This window comes from Taudactylus pleione, unplaced genomic scaffold, assembly GCF_031769625.1.
Source record: "Taudactylus pleione unplaced genomic scaffold, aTauple2 ptg000041l, whole genome shotgun sequence".
NCBI classification, from domain to species: domain Eukaryota; kingdom Metazoa; phylum Chordata; class Amphibia; order Anura; family Myobatrachidae; genus Taudactylus; species Taudactylus pleione.
This window is the reverse complement of record NW_028284443.1, coordinates 48,831,246-48,846,678: the sequence shown is the minus strand read 5'-3', so window position 1 is coordinate 48,846,678 and position 15,433 is coordinate 48,831,246. Positions and strand designations below refer to the sequence as shown.

The 15,433-nt window shown below is 40.5% G+C and overlaps 1 protein-coding gene across 1 annotated transcript in view; it reads left to right on the top strand.

Annotated features, from left to right (window-relative positions):
* Positions 1-15,433, top strand: part of TUBGCP3 (tubulin gamma complex component 3) — a 277,741-nt gene that overhangs the window by 115,452 nt on the left and 146,856 nt on the right. Inside the window, exons 8-9 of the mRNA XM_088456791.1 lie at positions 5,091-5,216; positions 7,061-7,129. Of these exons, the coding sequence (XP_088312917.1) occupies positions 5,091-5,216; positions 7,061-7,129 (195 nt within the window). The remainder of the gene's footprint in view (positions 1-5,090; positions 5,217-7,060; positions 7,130-15,433) is intronic.

The following is a 15,433-nucleotide window of genomic DNA, read 5'->3' as shown; positions in this document are numbered from 1 at the left end:
TTCAAAAGCAAATATATTACAACAAGATAAACAAATACATTACAACAACATAAACAATTATATTACAACAACATAAACTATTTCAACAGCATAATCAAATATATTACCTTTGTTTATGTTGCTATAATGTGTTTATGATGTTGTAATATAACATCATAAACAAATGTATTGCAACAACATAAACAAATCTGTTACATAAACCGAAATATATTAAAAACCTGTAAAAAAATAACAAATTAAAATACAAATAAAAACATTACATTTCTGTAAAATAAAGAAAGCATTACACAATACAAATAAAAACAATTACATTCCTGTTAAAAGAGAAAACATTACAATACAAATAAACACATTACATTCCTGTAAAAGAAAAACCTATTACAATACCATAACAAACATATTAAAATCCTGTAAAGAAAAAAATAACTTATTAAAACATTTAACATTAACAACATTAAAAATCTAAAAACTATTTACAATAATAAATATTTATATGTCCTTATTTTTTATTCTTCCTAGGAATGTCCAATGGATAGTGAGCGCGAGTTTGTGACTGGATTCCTCGAGATCCTACAGTCAAAAGAATGTCTATGGCGGATAAGCTGTAGACAATACCGTAATAAGTCTCAGAAATTGGCAGCTTTATAGGTGTTGTTGGAGTACACTAAAAAGTTAATTGCGGAATCCAGAACCTGCGTACGGTCTACATCAAGGAGAAAAAGAAAGTGGATGATTCAAAAAGCTCCGGAGCAGGCACCGACTGTATTATCCAACATTGTGGTACTATAATTTGATGAACTTCATCAGTGATCTGTTGTCCTGATGGCTGATCGACAGGGAGAAGAGGAGGTGGCAGAAGTGAGTGGACCATCTGAGGAGATTTTGGTAAGTTGCAACACAGTTCATAAACCAAAATCTTTTTTTTTTTTTTTAAGAATAAAATGTCCACTGTAGTCAGTTAGTTCACAGACAATCCTCCTGCCATGGCACCGCACCTGGTCCGTTGAAATAGGCCATATACTCCTCCCTCACTACTTTGGCACGTGCGGTTGATGTTGTTGAAATTGGTGGTGCAGACACAGATGTAAACTGGGCAATCTCCTTCGGATGTCCTGCATCTTCTGGTCTAGCTGTGACTGTTCCTCGTTGGGTAGTTTTTCTTTGCAGAAAGTTAAGCAGCACACAGCACGCCGTCACGACCCAGTCTCTCTTGTCCACATGTAGGTTTATGGTGCTGTGGAAAATGCGGAATCGGTTGCTGAGTATTCCAAACACATTTTCCACAATGCACCATGCACGGGATAGACTGTAGTTGTAGATCCTCTTGTGTCTGGTCATGCCCTTGTGTGCAAATGGCTTCATCACATGTTCATGTAAAGCAAAAGCCTCATCTGCAACGAAAACATAATTTAGGCCGTGCTGTGTCTCGTCCACTGACGGCAAGTTGAGGGTTTTGTTGGTGAGTCTCTGGTAGAATGCCGTCTGTTTAAAGGACCCACCATCCGAAGCACGGCCATTCTTGCAACATCCACAAACAAAAATTTGTAGTTTGCATTCACCACTGCCACGAGAACGATGCTGAAGAAACCTTTGTAGTAGTATGATCCGGTGTTGGCAGGTGGGTTGAGGCGGATATGTTTTCCATCGATGGTCCCTCCGCAGTTGGGGAAATTACAACGTTGTTCAAACTCTTCAGCGATACTCCTCCAAGGTGTTTGGAAACTAGAAAAATAGTAAAAAAATGGGTGAAAACATGGCTAATATTTTTTCTCCATATATTTTTTCCTATATAGACTCCCACCTAAGAGCCTGATGTGTCATCGACGCTGGACCTAAGTTTGATCGGGGACAGCGAGGTGGAAAATTGTTCCCCAGTGCCAACAAGCATTCAAACCCCCTCATTATGTTCCGCATGTCCCCAACGGAAAAAAAAAAAAAACCAGGGGAAAAAGCAGCAGCAGTACTCAGAACAGGAGGACATATATCTGCAAGAAGCAGCACGCATCCTTCAGAAACCGCCGGATGACATCGGCGATTTCACAGCGCGTATTAACAGTAGAATGCGAAAAATAGATGACTCTACTAAGAAAAATTTCCAGAGGCTCGTGAATGAGCTATTAATAAGGTCACTCAATAGCAATTTACATGACTCAACTTTACATTGCAGACCCACTTCTATATTCGCCTGCCCCAACCGCATATGTGAGGCCCCCCAGCCCAGTGGGAGGTTACTCCCACACCCAGTACCCCACCCACAAGCCAGACCATTTATAGTGCTCTGCTGGAGGCAGAGGAAGATTTGCCCCGTTACTCGTAATTTTTAGGTATTTTTTTTTTATTGTTGCCTGTACTATCACCAAATTTTTTCACTCCCAATAGGTGCTGCTGTATGGTATACAGTGGTGATGATGCTGATTGGACAAGGTCACTACACACATGGCGCAAGTACGGATTGATGGAAGTCGGGGCCACAATCTGTACTTGTGCCATGTTGTTCAAACTGGCGTCTGACCCACCGTATAACATACAGCAGCATACCTATAGGGATTGATAAAATTTGGTGATAATGCTGTTTTCTAAATTTTATATACATAATGTAAAATTGATATATTAATAAAAAACACAAAATGCTATTTAATACTGTGCAGTGTTGTTGGCACAATCTTGTTAATGCAGCCTTATTGGCTGTCAACACAGTTTTATATAAAAAATTAAAAAACAAAACAAAAAAACATTTTTTCTTTCACAAGAAACAAATGTGTAGTGTTTTTTTTCCCTTACCTTGCAATACTGGTACTGCAGCACTTTAACGATAGCCTTGCAGGTCTCTGGAATGATGATGCCCAAGGACTGAGGGGAGATGAGGGTCCCAAACTTTAGTGACCTTCCTGTAGCCAGGTAACTCAGGGTAGCCACCAGCCTCTCTTCAGCCCTCCGCCACTTTGTGTCCTGCCTCCGGTTGTGGGGGGGGGGTCACCATACTCAACAATTCCTGGAAAGTGGCGTCATCCATGCGCAAGTAGTTGCGGTAGTCGTCCGGGTTGGTCTCCTTGATCTCCATCAGCAGGGACATGTGAGAGCGAGTATCCCTTTGCTGCAGCCACTCCTTGGTCCAGCATGCTCTTCTCCTCTCTCGCTGGGCCCTCTCCTGGATCACCTTGACCCCAGCTTGGACAACCAACACTTTATACTGATAGGGATGCATCAGAACAGAATTCAGAAACAGGCTAGAATGCAGGTAGCACACACTTTCAGGTAGAAGACACTTTGTAAAAGGCAAGCCAAATACAAAGCAGAGCACAGTAGCAATGTACAGGGTTGAGCAGGTATACACCTAGCCTCACTAGTAGCAGAGCAGAATGTGCACAGGGTTAAAATGGCGCCTGCTTTTTATACCCCCTAGCTAGCCCCGCCCATGATTTAAATTTCCCACCAATCGTGAGGATCCTTGTGTGTTTAGTAATCTCACTATCTGTCGGGCACGATCTCATGATTTGGTCCTCGACACGTTGCACGATAGATCGTGAGCTAGTTAATCAAATTGGTAGCTTTTTTGACCTAATCGTGCTCAGGACTGCCGGGGAGAGTTCAGGGGAAATCGTACACGATGTCTGATTGTGAGCACATCGCTGTGTGTAGGCACCTTAAGATTGTGTAAACAGTCTGATCTGCTGTGGATTGGACAAGTGTGTACCCAGCATTACAGATCTCCACATGATGGCTCTAAGCATTAGCTCTTGCAATCTTTATGGGAAGTGTGAGCATAAAGGTGTCTTTTTAATTCTAGAGGAATTGCTCAAGTGACATTGGGCTTAACAAATTTTCATATCCATGTCACTAATTTACCTAAAAATTACAATAATGAGTGTTTACAGGCAACAGTGAAGCATGGTGGAGGTTTGTTGCAAGTTCGGGGCTGCATTTTGGCAAATGGAGTTGGGGATTTGGTCAGGACTAATGGTGTCCTCAATGCTGAGAAATACAGGCAGGTACTTTCCATCATGCAATACCATCAGGGAGGGGTCTGATTGGCTCCAGATTTATTCTGCAGCAGGACAACGGCCCCAAACATACAGCCAATATCATTAAGCAATATCTTCAGCATAAAGAACAACAAGGAGTCCTGGAAGTGATGATATGGCCCCCACAGAGCCCTGATCTCAACATAATCAAGTCTGTCTGATATTACATGAAGAGAGAGAAGGATTTTTAGCAAGCCTACATCCACAGAAGATCTGTGGTTAGTTCTCCAAGATGTTTGGAACAATCTACCTGCGAATTCCTTCAAAAACTGTGTGCAAGTGTACCTAGAAGAATTGATGCTGTTTTGAAGGTAAAGGGTGGTTCACCAAACATAGATTTTTTCCAAACTTCTCTTCTAAGTTTTTGAAAGCATTCTTACTTTGTAGCCTTTTTTCCACAACTGCCTAAAACTTTGTGTGTGTAATAAATATATATATCTTTGTTGGCAAATATCTTCTGCAACTCTCAAGGTAATGCTTCCAAATCTAACATAGCTTACATTTTCGATACTGTAGAACTATTAGAACACAGTGACAAATCTTGAATATATAATTTGTTTGTTTATCTGTCCGTTTATACATTCGGACACCCCTGCACCAATTGGGATGAAACCAGCACGAGGTGGTCCAGTTGGATCCTTGCCAGGTTTTAGGGAAATTAGGGTCTTCCACTGGATTAATTTGGACAACATCACATAATAAAACTTTAACTTGAAAATTTAAACTGGGTATAAAATTATAAAGTTTAGTAAATTCTATGACCAATTCTGATCAAACTACATTGAACCACTATTGTTTTTTTTGTCTATACCCATTTAGTAAATTGTTCTGTAGTAAGAACTGTAAGTTCAGACATGTGCTTTAGAGGGTATGAGAGCAAAGCTGAAATGACGTCTGAGTATCATGACTACCTGTTGTGTGTAAATATACTCACATTTTTTACCAAAAGAATATAGAAACAAGTAATATTTTGGGGTTTCGGAATATAATCTAAAAATAGATGTTGATGTTATTGTCCCTTAGCAGTAAATGTTAGCTTCTAGTGTTTTTTTTATTTATTTTTTTTAGGTGGCTCTGTCAAAATCCCTAAAAGATACTACTGGCAGGCTTGCAGAGTTAGGATGGCTTCACAATAAAGTGAGAAAATACACAGACCAAAGGAGCTTGGATCGAGCATTTGGACTCGTTGGACAGGTATGATATATATTTTGTCTATATCATTAAGGTAAATATTAATATAATCAGAATATAATTTTCCAAGGTTACAGTTTGTCTACTTCGTGTCCTAATTAGATGGGGGGGAATTCAATTGTTTTGTCTGCGTTTTTTTTTCTAAGATGCCCGACAGAGCATTTCAATTGTTGCTCCGTCAGAGCGGGATAGCTGCTGGTGCCGTTATTTCTGCTCGAACCCGCAGGAGGGTGCAAGCAGAAATGTGTGAGAAACCTCTTGGTTAGGGTGCGCTAACCACAGTAAGTGCGCCCTAACCAGAACTTTAGACAGGTTTAGCAGTTTTACATGGCTAAACTTGGAGCAAAGAGGGCGATAAATAATGAGCGCCCAGAACATTTGAATTGCAACGCAGGGTGCTCTTTAATTTTCATGCCTTAAAAAAAAATTATTTAATCGCTCTGATGAGTCCAAAATAATAAGGGTGTTTTCAAACCTTTTTTTTTTTGTGGTGATCTAGTTTAACTGTGAAAAACTTTTTTTTTTTTTTTCTTGTAAGGCTCTGGTAATTTTAATGGAAATTTGAGTGCAGAGAGATTTTTCTAATGTAATACAGGTTGAGTCTCCCATATCCAAAATGCTTGGGACCAGGGGTATTTTGGATAACGGAATATTCCGTATTTTGGAATAATTGCATATCATAATGAAATATCTTGGGAATGGGATCCAATATACACTCAGAATGCATTTATGTGTTATATACACCTTATGCACACAGCCTGCAGCTGATTTTATACAATATTTTCAAAAATTATGTGGCTCAAGCAAAGTTTGTGTACATACATGAAATATATTTATGTTTCATTTACACCCTATACACACAGACTGAAAGTAATTTTATACCATATTTTTTATAATTTGTGCCTTAGACAAAGTTTGTGTACATTGAAACATCAAAAATCAAAGGTTTTATTATCTCAGTCACGCCAAAATTATTCCGTATTTCGGAATATTCCGTATTTTGGAATGTTTGGATATGGGAGACTCAACCTGTATTACATTTTATTTGAAACTTATTTCGTGACCTATGGTTACAGGAAAAAATTACAAATAAAATGTAATATTACATTGACACTGGTATGCAAGCTGGCATTCGATCACAATAATAATAATTATTCTTTTTAGTGCACTGCAAATGACAAGCAGCACCATATAGAGTACATATACAGATAAAATTCAACCATAACATGAGATAAAGTACAAAACATTATGATACAGGCAAGCTAGATAAAACATGGAATTGGAAAGAATTGCCTATTTGGGAGTTTGGAGAATGTTTTGAACACTGATCTATGTCTTGGTTTTCTAAGGCCCGACTCATTTACTATGGGGGTATTTATGAGTTTGAGTGTCCATTATGCAGCCCCATTGCTGTACCAGAACAATGTATTCTCTTCACATAATAATGAAAATAATTCTAATTTGTAATTGTGCTTGCATTTTTAGTGTGTCAATTATATTTGACACTGGCTAAATTAATATTTTTCAGAAAATATGTAAAAAAGTTGAAAATAAATTCCCTTTAAAAAATGTGGTATGTCCTGTGTAAAATTCTGTTTTTTTTTATTTATTAACAGATACTTCTCTCCCTGTTGATAGAGATGTTAGAAAAATGTTCTGGGCCAACAGATGGTCGTTGATTTGATATTCAGTATGGATTCTGAGGGCTGCTTAACTAAACAAAATTGGACAACCCCTTCTAGTTATAACTGTATTGTGTAGCAATCTGCTAAATATAAGTGCTATTGTACATCATAATTTATATTCCTACTTTGTATAATGTTGTTTGGATATCTCTTGTTTCTTAGAGTTTTTGTGCTGCATTGCATCAGGAGCTCAAAGAATACTACCGGTTACTTTCTGTCCTGCATTCTCAGGTATTCTTTTTCTTCTTCTTATCCTTTATATGGCGCCATAATGGGTCTGCAGCGTGTCACAAAGTACATAACCAGAAACTGTATAAACAAAACAAGAAAAAAGTGACTTACATTACAAAACATTGCAGGACATGCACAAGGCTTATAAACATTGCTGTATCAGCAGTCATAATACCCAAATAAGCAGGGGGGCGGCAGAACTCAATGGTAAGGTGCCTTTGTAGGAGTTTGTTCTTAGTCTTTCTCAGATGGCCAATGGCTGCCCGATGGTGATACGATGCTGGGTCCTTGCGGATCACGCAAGTTTGCAGGACGCGTCTATATACCCCAGATGACTATTGCAACATTAGTATGTGTTCGCATCGCTGCTGTGTTCAAAGACTCAACAATGATGCTAATGGTGTACAACTCTGAATCAGGCCCATAGATATACTAGCTATGGCAGGAGGAAACCCAGATTGTTGACTTGTTGGTAGCTGCGAGATAACTTATACCCCTTTCACACTGGCAGCAAATAACCCGGGTTATTGCACATGAATGCGCAGCAACCCGGGTTAATGTGTAGTGTAGTTAATGTGTGAATGCGCAGCAACCCGGCTTACCGATCAAAGTTAAGCCGGGAATCGGACAGCTGCGGGGGGGATTAAGGTTTAGGGTTCCCGGGGGCGACTTAGGGTTAGGCTAGGGGAAGGGAGGGTTAGGGTTAGGCACCCCCCCGGGGGACTTAGGTTTAGGCGGTGGGGAAGGGGGGGTTAGGTTTAGGTACTTAGTTGGAATTAGGGTTAGGCACTTGGGGGGGAGGTTAGGGTTAGGCACCCCTAAGGGAGGGTTAGGGGGGGAGAATAGGTCAGTCAATACTTTCTTCTCGACGATCGGGATTTTCACTGCTGCCGGGATGCAGCTGTCGAGATTTACTGAAATCCATTAAATTTATTGCTGGACATATTTGTAATAGGATTTCTTAAATTCAAGCCCTGCAGCAACTTATAGAAATGTGACAGATACTTTTACTAAGACATTGCAAATATCTTTCAGCCTGGCAACCGCTTCAACAGTGTTTACAAAGATATTGACAGTTATGTCTGCTCTACTGAATTTTTGATATTGGGGGCAATTCAATTCAAAGCGATATTGAATAGCCGCGGAAGGGAGCTCCCGAAGCTATTCATTTCAACGCGGATGTTTGGACGGGCTAAGGATTTCTTCTCGCACCTACCTGGGGATGCGAGGAGAAATCCGACAAAAGTGCCGGGCGCTCAGCTGTTTTCCTGCTTAGCGCGGCGATAACAGCCGCACGCCAGGCACTTTAGTCATAGAATGCCGGTTCTCGCGCCCAGGTTAAGTCGTGAGAACCAGTATTCTCCGACATAGCAGCTCTGAATTGAATTTATTTCCGGGAGCTCCCTCCCAGCACTAATCAATTCGCGTTGAATTGAATTCCGCCCATTGTCAAATGTATTGGCAATTATGGCTGTTATTTTTTAACTGGGCCATCTGTTCATCAAGATGAGTTTCCAAAACGTAGATAATTTTGCTTATTCACAATTTTATTTGTAGGTTGGTTACTTCCTCATCCAAGCTGCTCCCGACCCATAGAAGTTGACTGTTTTCAGCCCAGCTGCATGCCACTCTGTGCATTAGAATAGTCATAATGTTCTTTTTAACACCCTGCACTTGTCACAACCTGTGCAGTTCCTCTTTTCTGCCACAGTGTGCTGGAAGCACCAGAGCAGAGCGAGACACCCCAGGCAGAAAAGAGGAACTGCACGGGTTGTGACAGGTGCAGGGTGCTAGAATGAACACTATAGTTATGCTGAGATGCCAAATGATAAACTGGTACTCAGAAATGCATTTTACATGTTTTGAGCATCTATCATAACGGTTAGAGGTGCAAATGTTACCTGGGTTAATTCCATCTTGATATATATATATATTTTTTTTTTGTTATTATTTTATCCCTTCCCCTTCCTTATTGTTTTCAAAGGCTTAATTCATCTAATTCCCCCAGTTACTCTCTTTCATCCAATGTCACCTTGCTCCATAATACATGCAGAATGTATGCATACAGCTTAGTGGCAATTCTTTATTGGCTGCATACAGTATACGAGCACTGCACATCATCGCGAACGCGCAAGTGCGTGCTTCACTTGTCACAATAAAGTGGTCAATATCTGGTTTGGAGAAGACAGTGCTATGGAATTTTCATCTTGTATACCTGCTTCATGTAATAGCTATGCTTCCACACTTTCTCAAGAGAAGTCATTCAGGTGATTCCAGTGGCACCAGACTGTCTAAGAACATTGTGGTAGCCAGACATCCTCAAATTTGCAGTAGATTGTAGTGGTGTCTTTCAGTAAGGCAGGATCTTTTAAGTTTGGGACCATTATATATATATATATATATATATATATATATATATATATACATATATATACACACACACTAACATTTACTTATTTACTTCCAGCATGTTCTGTTGTGCTTTACAATTGATATTGCGTTAATTACTATTCTTTACCAACACCACTGGCTTTGGCAGTGTGGTTTTTTAAGCCATAAAGGCAACACCGTTTTCTGACAGTGTTTTTGAGAATGTGCTCAAAGCAAGAAAGCCTGTTGCAGCCAAAAATTATCATAGGGATTGGAAGATTGATTGGTGTGAGAACAAAATGCTTTCCTACCTCTTCATTTTAGTAACCATTTTTTTTGTTTTTTTTGTTAAAGGGCTTGGAAATTTGTTTGAGCCTATGGCCTGTATTCAATTAGAGGAGGAAAAACTGCGATCGGCGAAAAGTATTCACCGATGCGCGTTTTTCTCCAGTTTCCGAAGTAGTGCCCTATTAAATTCCAAGACTAATGTACCTTAATACCCCCTAAAAAAGGCATGTCATTTTTGGGGTGAAAATGTAAAAAGTATTTGAAAATGGGTTTTGAGTATTGGGTCGGGTATTTTGGGGTGCTGTATGAATGGGACATGTGTTTTTAGGATTGCAGGGGGCTGCAGCAGCTGTTTTCTTTTAATAAAAGTTTTTTTTTTTTTTAAATGCACTCTATTAACTCCAAAATATACTAGTACTGTACCCATTTAAATGTACCCCCAAATTAACTTCCGCAATTATTTTTCCTCAAAGAAATTGCATTATATAATTTTTAACACTAATGCAGAAATGCATTTAGCAACCATTTGACTCAATTTAGGAACCACAAATACTTTTATAACGGCTTTTAGTACACTTCTTTATTGATTACCAGCGTCACTTATGCTTTTTTGGGGGTACAGACTGATTTCCCCAAAAAAGGAAGTCCTTTTCGCTATTATTGGCATTCGTACATCTGCGTATTCGCCTGTTTTTCAATTGAATAGGGAGAAAAGCGGGAGCGCGCCATGTGAAAGTACGCCATAACTTCGCTTCAAAACAGGCGAATGAGGCAAAAACATTGTGCTTGTTGCCGATCTCTACTTTTTGCCGCTAATTGAATATGGGCCTAAGTTTAAGGTACAAATCCTGGCTCTCTGTCTCCTCTCAGAATAAGGTGGCACTTTCTGGAAGTGTAGACGTTTTGCATGTGCAACCTCCATATAGTCCTCCAATAGCCCTTTAGGGTTTAATCCTAGTCTTGATGCATTTTTCAAGCCCTTAAATTTAGTGGAAATCAAGTTCTCAAATGGAAGTGTTTGTGTCTTTGGCTATTTGTGCAGCACAGATGGTATGAGTCCAAAACAAAAATCTTAACTGAGCACCCTGTAGAGTGGCAATAAAGAAGAGGTGGAAGTTCAGACAGTGCAAATTTTGAATTAAGTGCCAAACTGCTGGATCTTGTTCTGTATCCCTAAAGTCCAATGTTCCCCAGTGGCGTCAGAAGAAAATATTTCATGTTAGCTTAAAAATTCCATTATTACCCAGAGGTCTATATTTGAAGATGACTGCTGGTTAACAAAAGCAATTTTGGCTCCAGATCTTCAGTTTGCAATCAGGTAACAATTGCAAATGTACAGCTGAATTTCTTTGGGACTTGCGACCCAGGTCAAACTTTCCAGTGACAGTCATAAAAGATTGCAGCTGGCTGTGAATACTTTGTGAATCATTTTTATCTAATTGCATGATGTTTTCACTTTTGGGCCAAAATCTCTTGGGTAAATCTCTTCTCAAAGTATTGAGGTTGTCGACCTTGCAATGTTTGTAAAAATCCATACAGAAAATCACAAAATAATTGAAAGTTTTGTTATTCAGAAATAATATACTGTAGCTCTCAACATGCAATGGTGAATTATATCTTTACTGTTCTCACCAATGTATTATGGATAATCCATTAATCATACCTTCCATTTGTCTCTAATTTTGCTGGACAGTCCTGATTCGCAGGCTGCAAAAGGAGCAGGATTTTGTCACAATGTGCATTCCTGGGAGGGGTGGTGTTTGGACTGACTACTGTTTTGGTCCAATTTGGCATGTGTGAATGTTGGAAGGTATGCATTAATACAATATCCACTATGTTAGATCACACTCTGTACATTTTTAAATAATGTTCTATAACAAATATATTATCTATGCTGTAATTATTTAAAAACCATGTTTATTTTTTTAGTGTATTTTGCAATAAACATTAATAAAATGGTTTCAGCGTTTTGGGTTATATTTCGTAAAGTGCGGGTTATAGCAGTGGAAGTGTTGCCCATAGCAACCAATCAGATTCTATCTATTGTCTTCTAGAAGGTACAATATAACTGAAAAGCAGAATCTGATTGGTTGCTGTAGGCAACAACTCCACTTCTAAAAACCTGCACTTTATTTACTATACCCTTTAGTGTATATTGATTATGTGCTCAACTTTTCCTAACTGCATTTTAGAGCGGATTTTGTCTGCAAGGAATTACATTCTTTACAATTTTTGTTTTGTGTTAAAAAAAAACATCTCTCACGGAACAGAAAAAGGTGCTGGTCCAGTATCCAGTCATCATGTCGACATTCACTAGGTTGACACCATGTACACATGGAGAAAATGTCGACATACAGTATAAGAAGTAGGCATAGTGAAAATGTCGACAACAGACATGTTATGGTTACTTTAGATTTAAAACAACTTGTTGACTGCGTCAACGTGTCGACATTCCGTCACTGTCAATATTCCTCTATCATCCATCTGGGGGATGCTATTACTTCTGGGTTATGCGTAGTGAGGTGTGGAGTCAGACACTAGCTTAATTGAAACTGGCTCCCACCCCCTATATAACCCCTCCCCTTCCACCCTAAGCTCAGTCTTGTTTTTAGTGCCTTTGGAGTATAGCACTGGCTTGGAGTCCTAGCTTTTTAGTTACGTTTTATTTATTTATTTTAATGTTTGTGATTTAGAGTGCTTAGTTTCTGGCAACAGGTAACAACCACTAGCAGAGTAGGAGTTAGTTATTTAAGAGAATTGTGTGAATCCTGTTTTCCACTGTAAAGACGGCCCCTGAGAGAGTCACCAAACTACAAAGTCCCTTGGTCTCTCTCCATGTCAGACACACATCTGAAGGGGCCGCCCGCAAGAAGAAGGTAAGCTTTAACACAATGTACAAAATACCTGGTTGCCTATGTGTAACCCAGCACACTGCTTGGTTAAAGTACTCAGTATATAGAGCCGGCATGTCTCACACCTCCCCAGGGTTTCAACAGCACCCAGCCACTTCAGTGTCCGACAGCATGCTGGAGGAAGTTACAGAAGCAGCAACATGCTGCTAGCTTTTATAGAGAGAGGGACTTGTTTGGTACCAGGCCGCGGCGCCCTGCACGTGGTGGCGCACCGAGGGTGACAGTGCGGGCTGCAGTAGTCTCCGGGTAATGCCGGAGGCTGTCGGTATAGTAGAGCGTCCTGAGTGAAACAGGACGCTGCGCCCACCCACTCCTCCTTCTTGTACTCCATGTAGCAGCTGACCAGTACAGCTGCAAAGCTAACAGTGTCCACAGCGTCTGTGTGGAGGAGTTCAGCATGCAGGGGATGGAGTACTAACAGTTTTGCTAGGATTATACTTTTGTGTTAACCAAGTGATTTCTGGGGTTATAATATAAGCATTTTCTGTTTACTGCAGTCTACTGCAACTGAATTTAGGCAGTAACATATAGGGGTATATAAGATTGTTTACCTTTTGGTTGTGCAAGGAGTTTGGACTTTTTGCAGTCAAAAGATGGGTGAATTAGAGTCTTAATTAACCTTCTTGGTCTTCTCTTACTTGATATTATTATCACTCAGTGCTACACTTGTCAGAAGGACTAGGTAGCTATCTGTATTGGTTATTTGTCTTGTCTTTTCTTTCTAAGTATGGATAAGCCAGACAATGGGGCCAAGAAACAAGGATCAATCACTGTTTACACTTGTATAAGATGTGATAAAAAGTTGCTAAAAGGTACGAACCCAGGGTCGCTTTGTGTTGTTCACGGGGGATACATTACCAGGATGTTCGGCTGACTAGTTCAGTTTTTCTTTAAACGTAAGAAGAAACCTGTATCTGTTACCCAGATTTTTCACATTTTGCGGAAATATTAAAAGAAGCCTGGTTAAAGCCTGATTCCAAATGTCATATTCTGAAAAAATTTAAGTATCTGTATCCTTTTTCGGAAGAGGATACCAAGCTTTGGGAAATTTCACCCACGGTGGATGCTCCTATTGCTAGGTTGGTTAGGAATACTATTATTCCCACAACACAGTCTGTAAAGGGGCCTATCCATTACACGACTTTTGGAACGATCCGACCAAAGCCAGGAGGTTTTGGTCGCATTGTTCACAAAGTCGTGTAATGGATAGCCGGCAAGGACCAGGCATGCTCGTGCAAGCTGGGTCCTTGCTGCCCCGACTATCTACGAAACATGCTGGTTAACCTGATGATGATGATCAGGTTCCCCATGTTCCGAGATAGGTCGGGATCCTGCACTGAAAGACATTCAGTGAACGCCGTTCAGTGCGTGCACCACACCTGGCGACCCGAAGGACTGAGCGCTAGACGTTCAGTTCTTCAGGTCGCCTAAAGAATAGGCACCTTAACTCTCCATTAGAAGACTTTTTTTTTTGTGAAAGACCAAAGACTTTTCCTGACAACAAAAAGTCTTTCATACAAAAAAAATCACAAACATGAAAGACTTTGTGAACTATGGGCCTGATTCAGACCCACTCGCGAGCGGCTGTCCGCTCGCAAGTGGGTCGATGGTCTGCACTGAGCATGCGCACGACGGAGGGAGCTCCGTCGTGCGCATGCGCCAGACACGACGAGCGAAGGACTTTCCTTCGCTCGTTGTGTCCGATCAAAGGGGGCGTGCTGTCAATGTTGATTGACAGCACGCCCCCTTTGGTGGGCGTGCCGGGGGCATGCCTCCCTGACGGGGGCGTTCCCACGGGAACGCCTCCCGTCAGAAGCCGGCCCACTGACATCACTAGTGATGTCAGTGGGAGTGATTTTGACTCTGATAGAGCCAAAATCACTCCGGAGCTGCGGTTGAAAACCTCAACCGCAGGCTCCGGCTTGCAATTTCGATGGTCGCGATGGTCACGACCATCGCGGCCATCAAAATGCACGCTCGTATAGCCTGTGGGTGGTGACCCACAGCTATACGAGCGTCCAGGAGGACGCTCCATGAAAATGGAGCCCGGCCCTCATGCAGAGCGTGCGCTCTGCTCAGAGCGTACGGCTCTGAATGAGGGCCTATATATTTAAAGACCAAGGATTGTCGCTGAAGAGACAAGGGAGTGGAAATATTCATTAAAAAAAGTCGTTTGCCATTCGTCGCTCATTGCATATCCACTGAACGACTTTTCTAAAGTCGTTCAGCATTATGCAAAAATTGACCAGCGTGTTCGAACTTCTTTTTTCGTTCGCGGGAGTCCATGGCACAGGAAGTTTGCTGCCTATCCATTAGACGACTTTTTGAACGATGTGACCAAAACCTCCGGGTTTTGGTCGGATTATTTAAAAAATTGTGTAATGGATAGGCCCCTTTAAAAGATTCTATGGAAAGAGTGAGGCGTTACTAAAATCTTCACTTTTTCAGTAGTATCTCTGCGTCCAGCATTGGCCAGCGCCTGGGTGATAAAAAGATAAATTCTGTCGCTAAACACTAATAAACAAATAACATATACATAAAAGTCAGTATATAAGACTGCAGCTGATATCAAACTCTGTGTACGTTTGAATTTGAGAAGAACATACAAAAACAAAAATCTGCGCTGTCACTATATATGTCAATGAGATCAATAATAAAGTAGTAAATTAAAAATATTTTAATTAAACAAGCTAAAATAGATACAATAAACAGTTATACAGACAAGATGATTTTC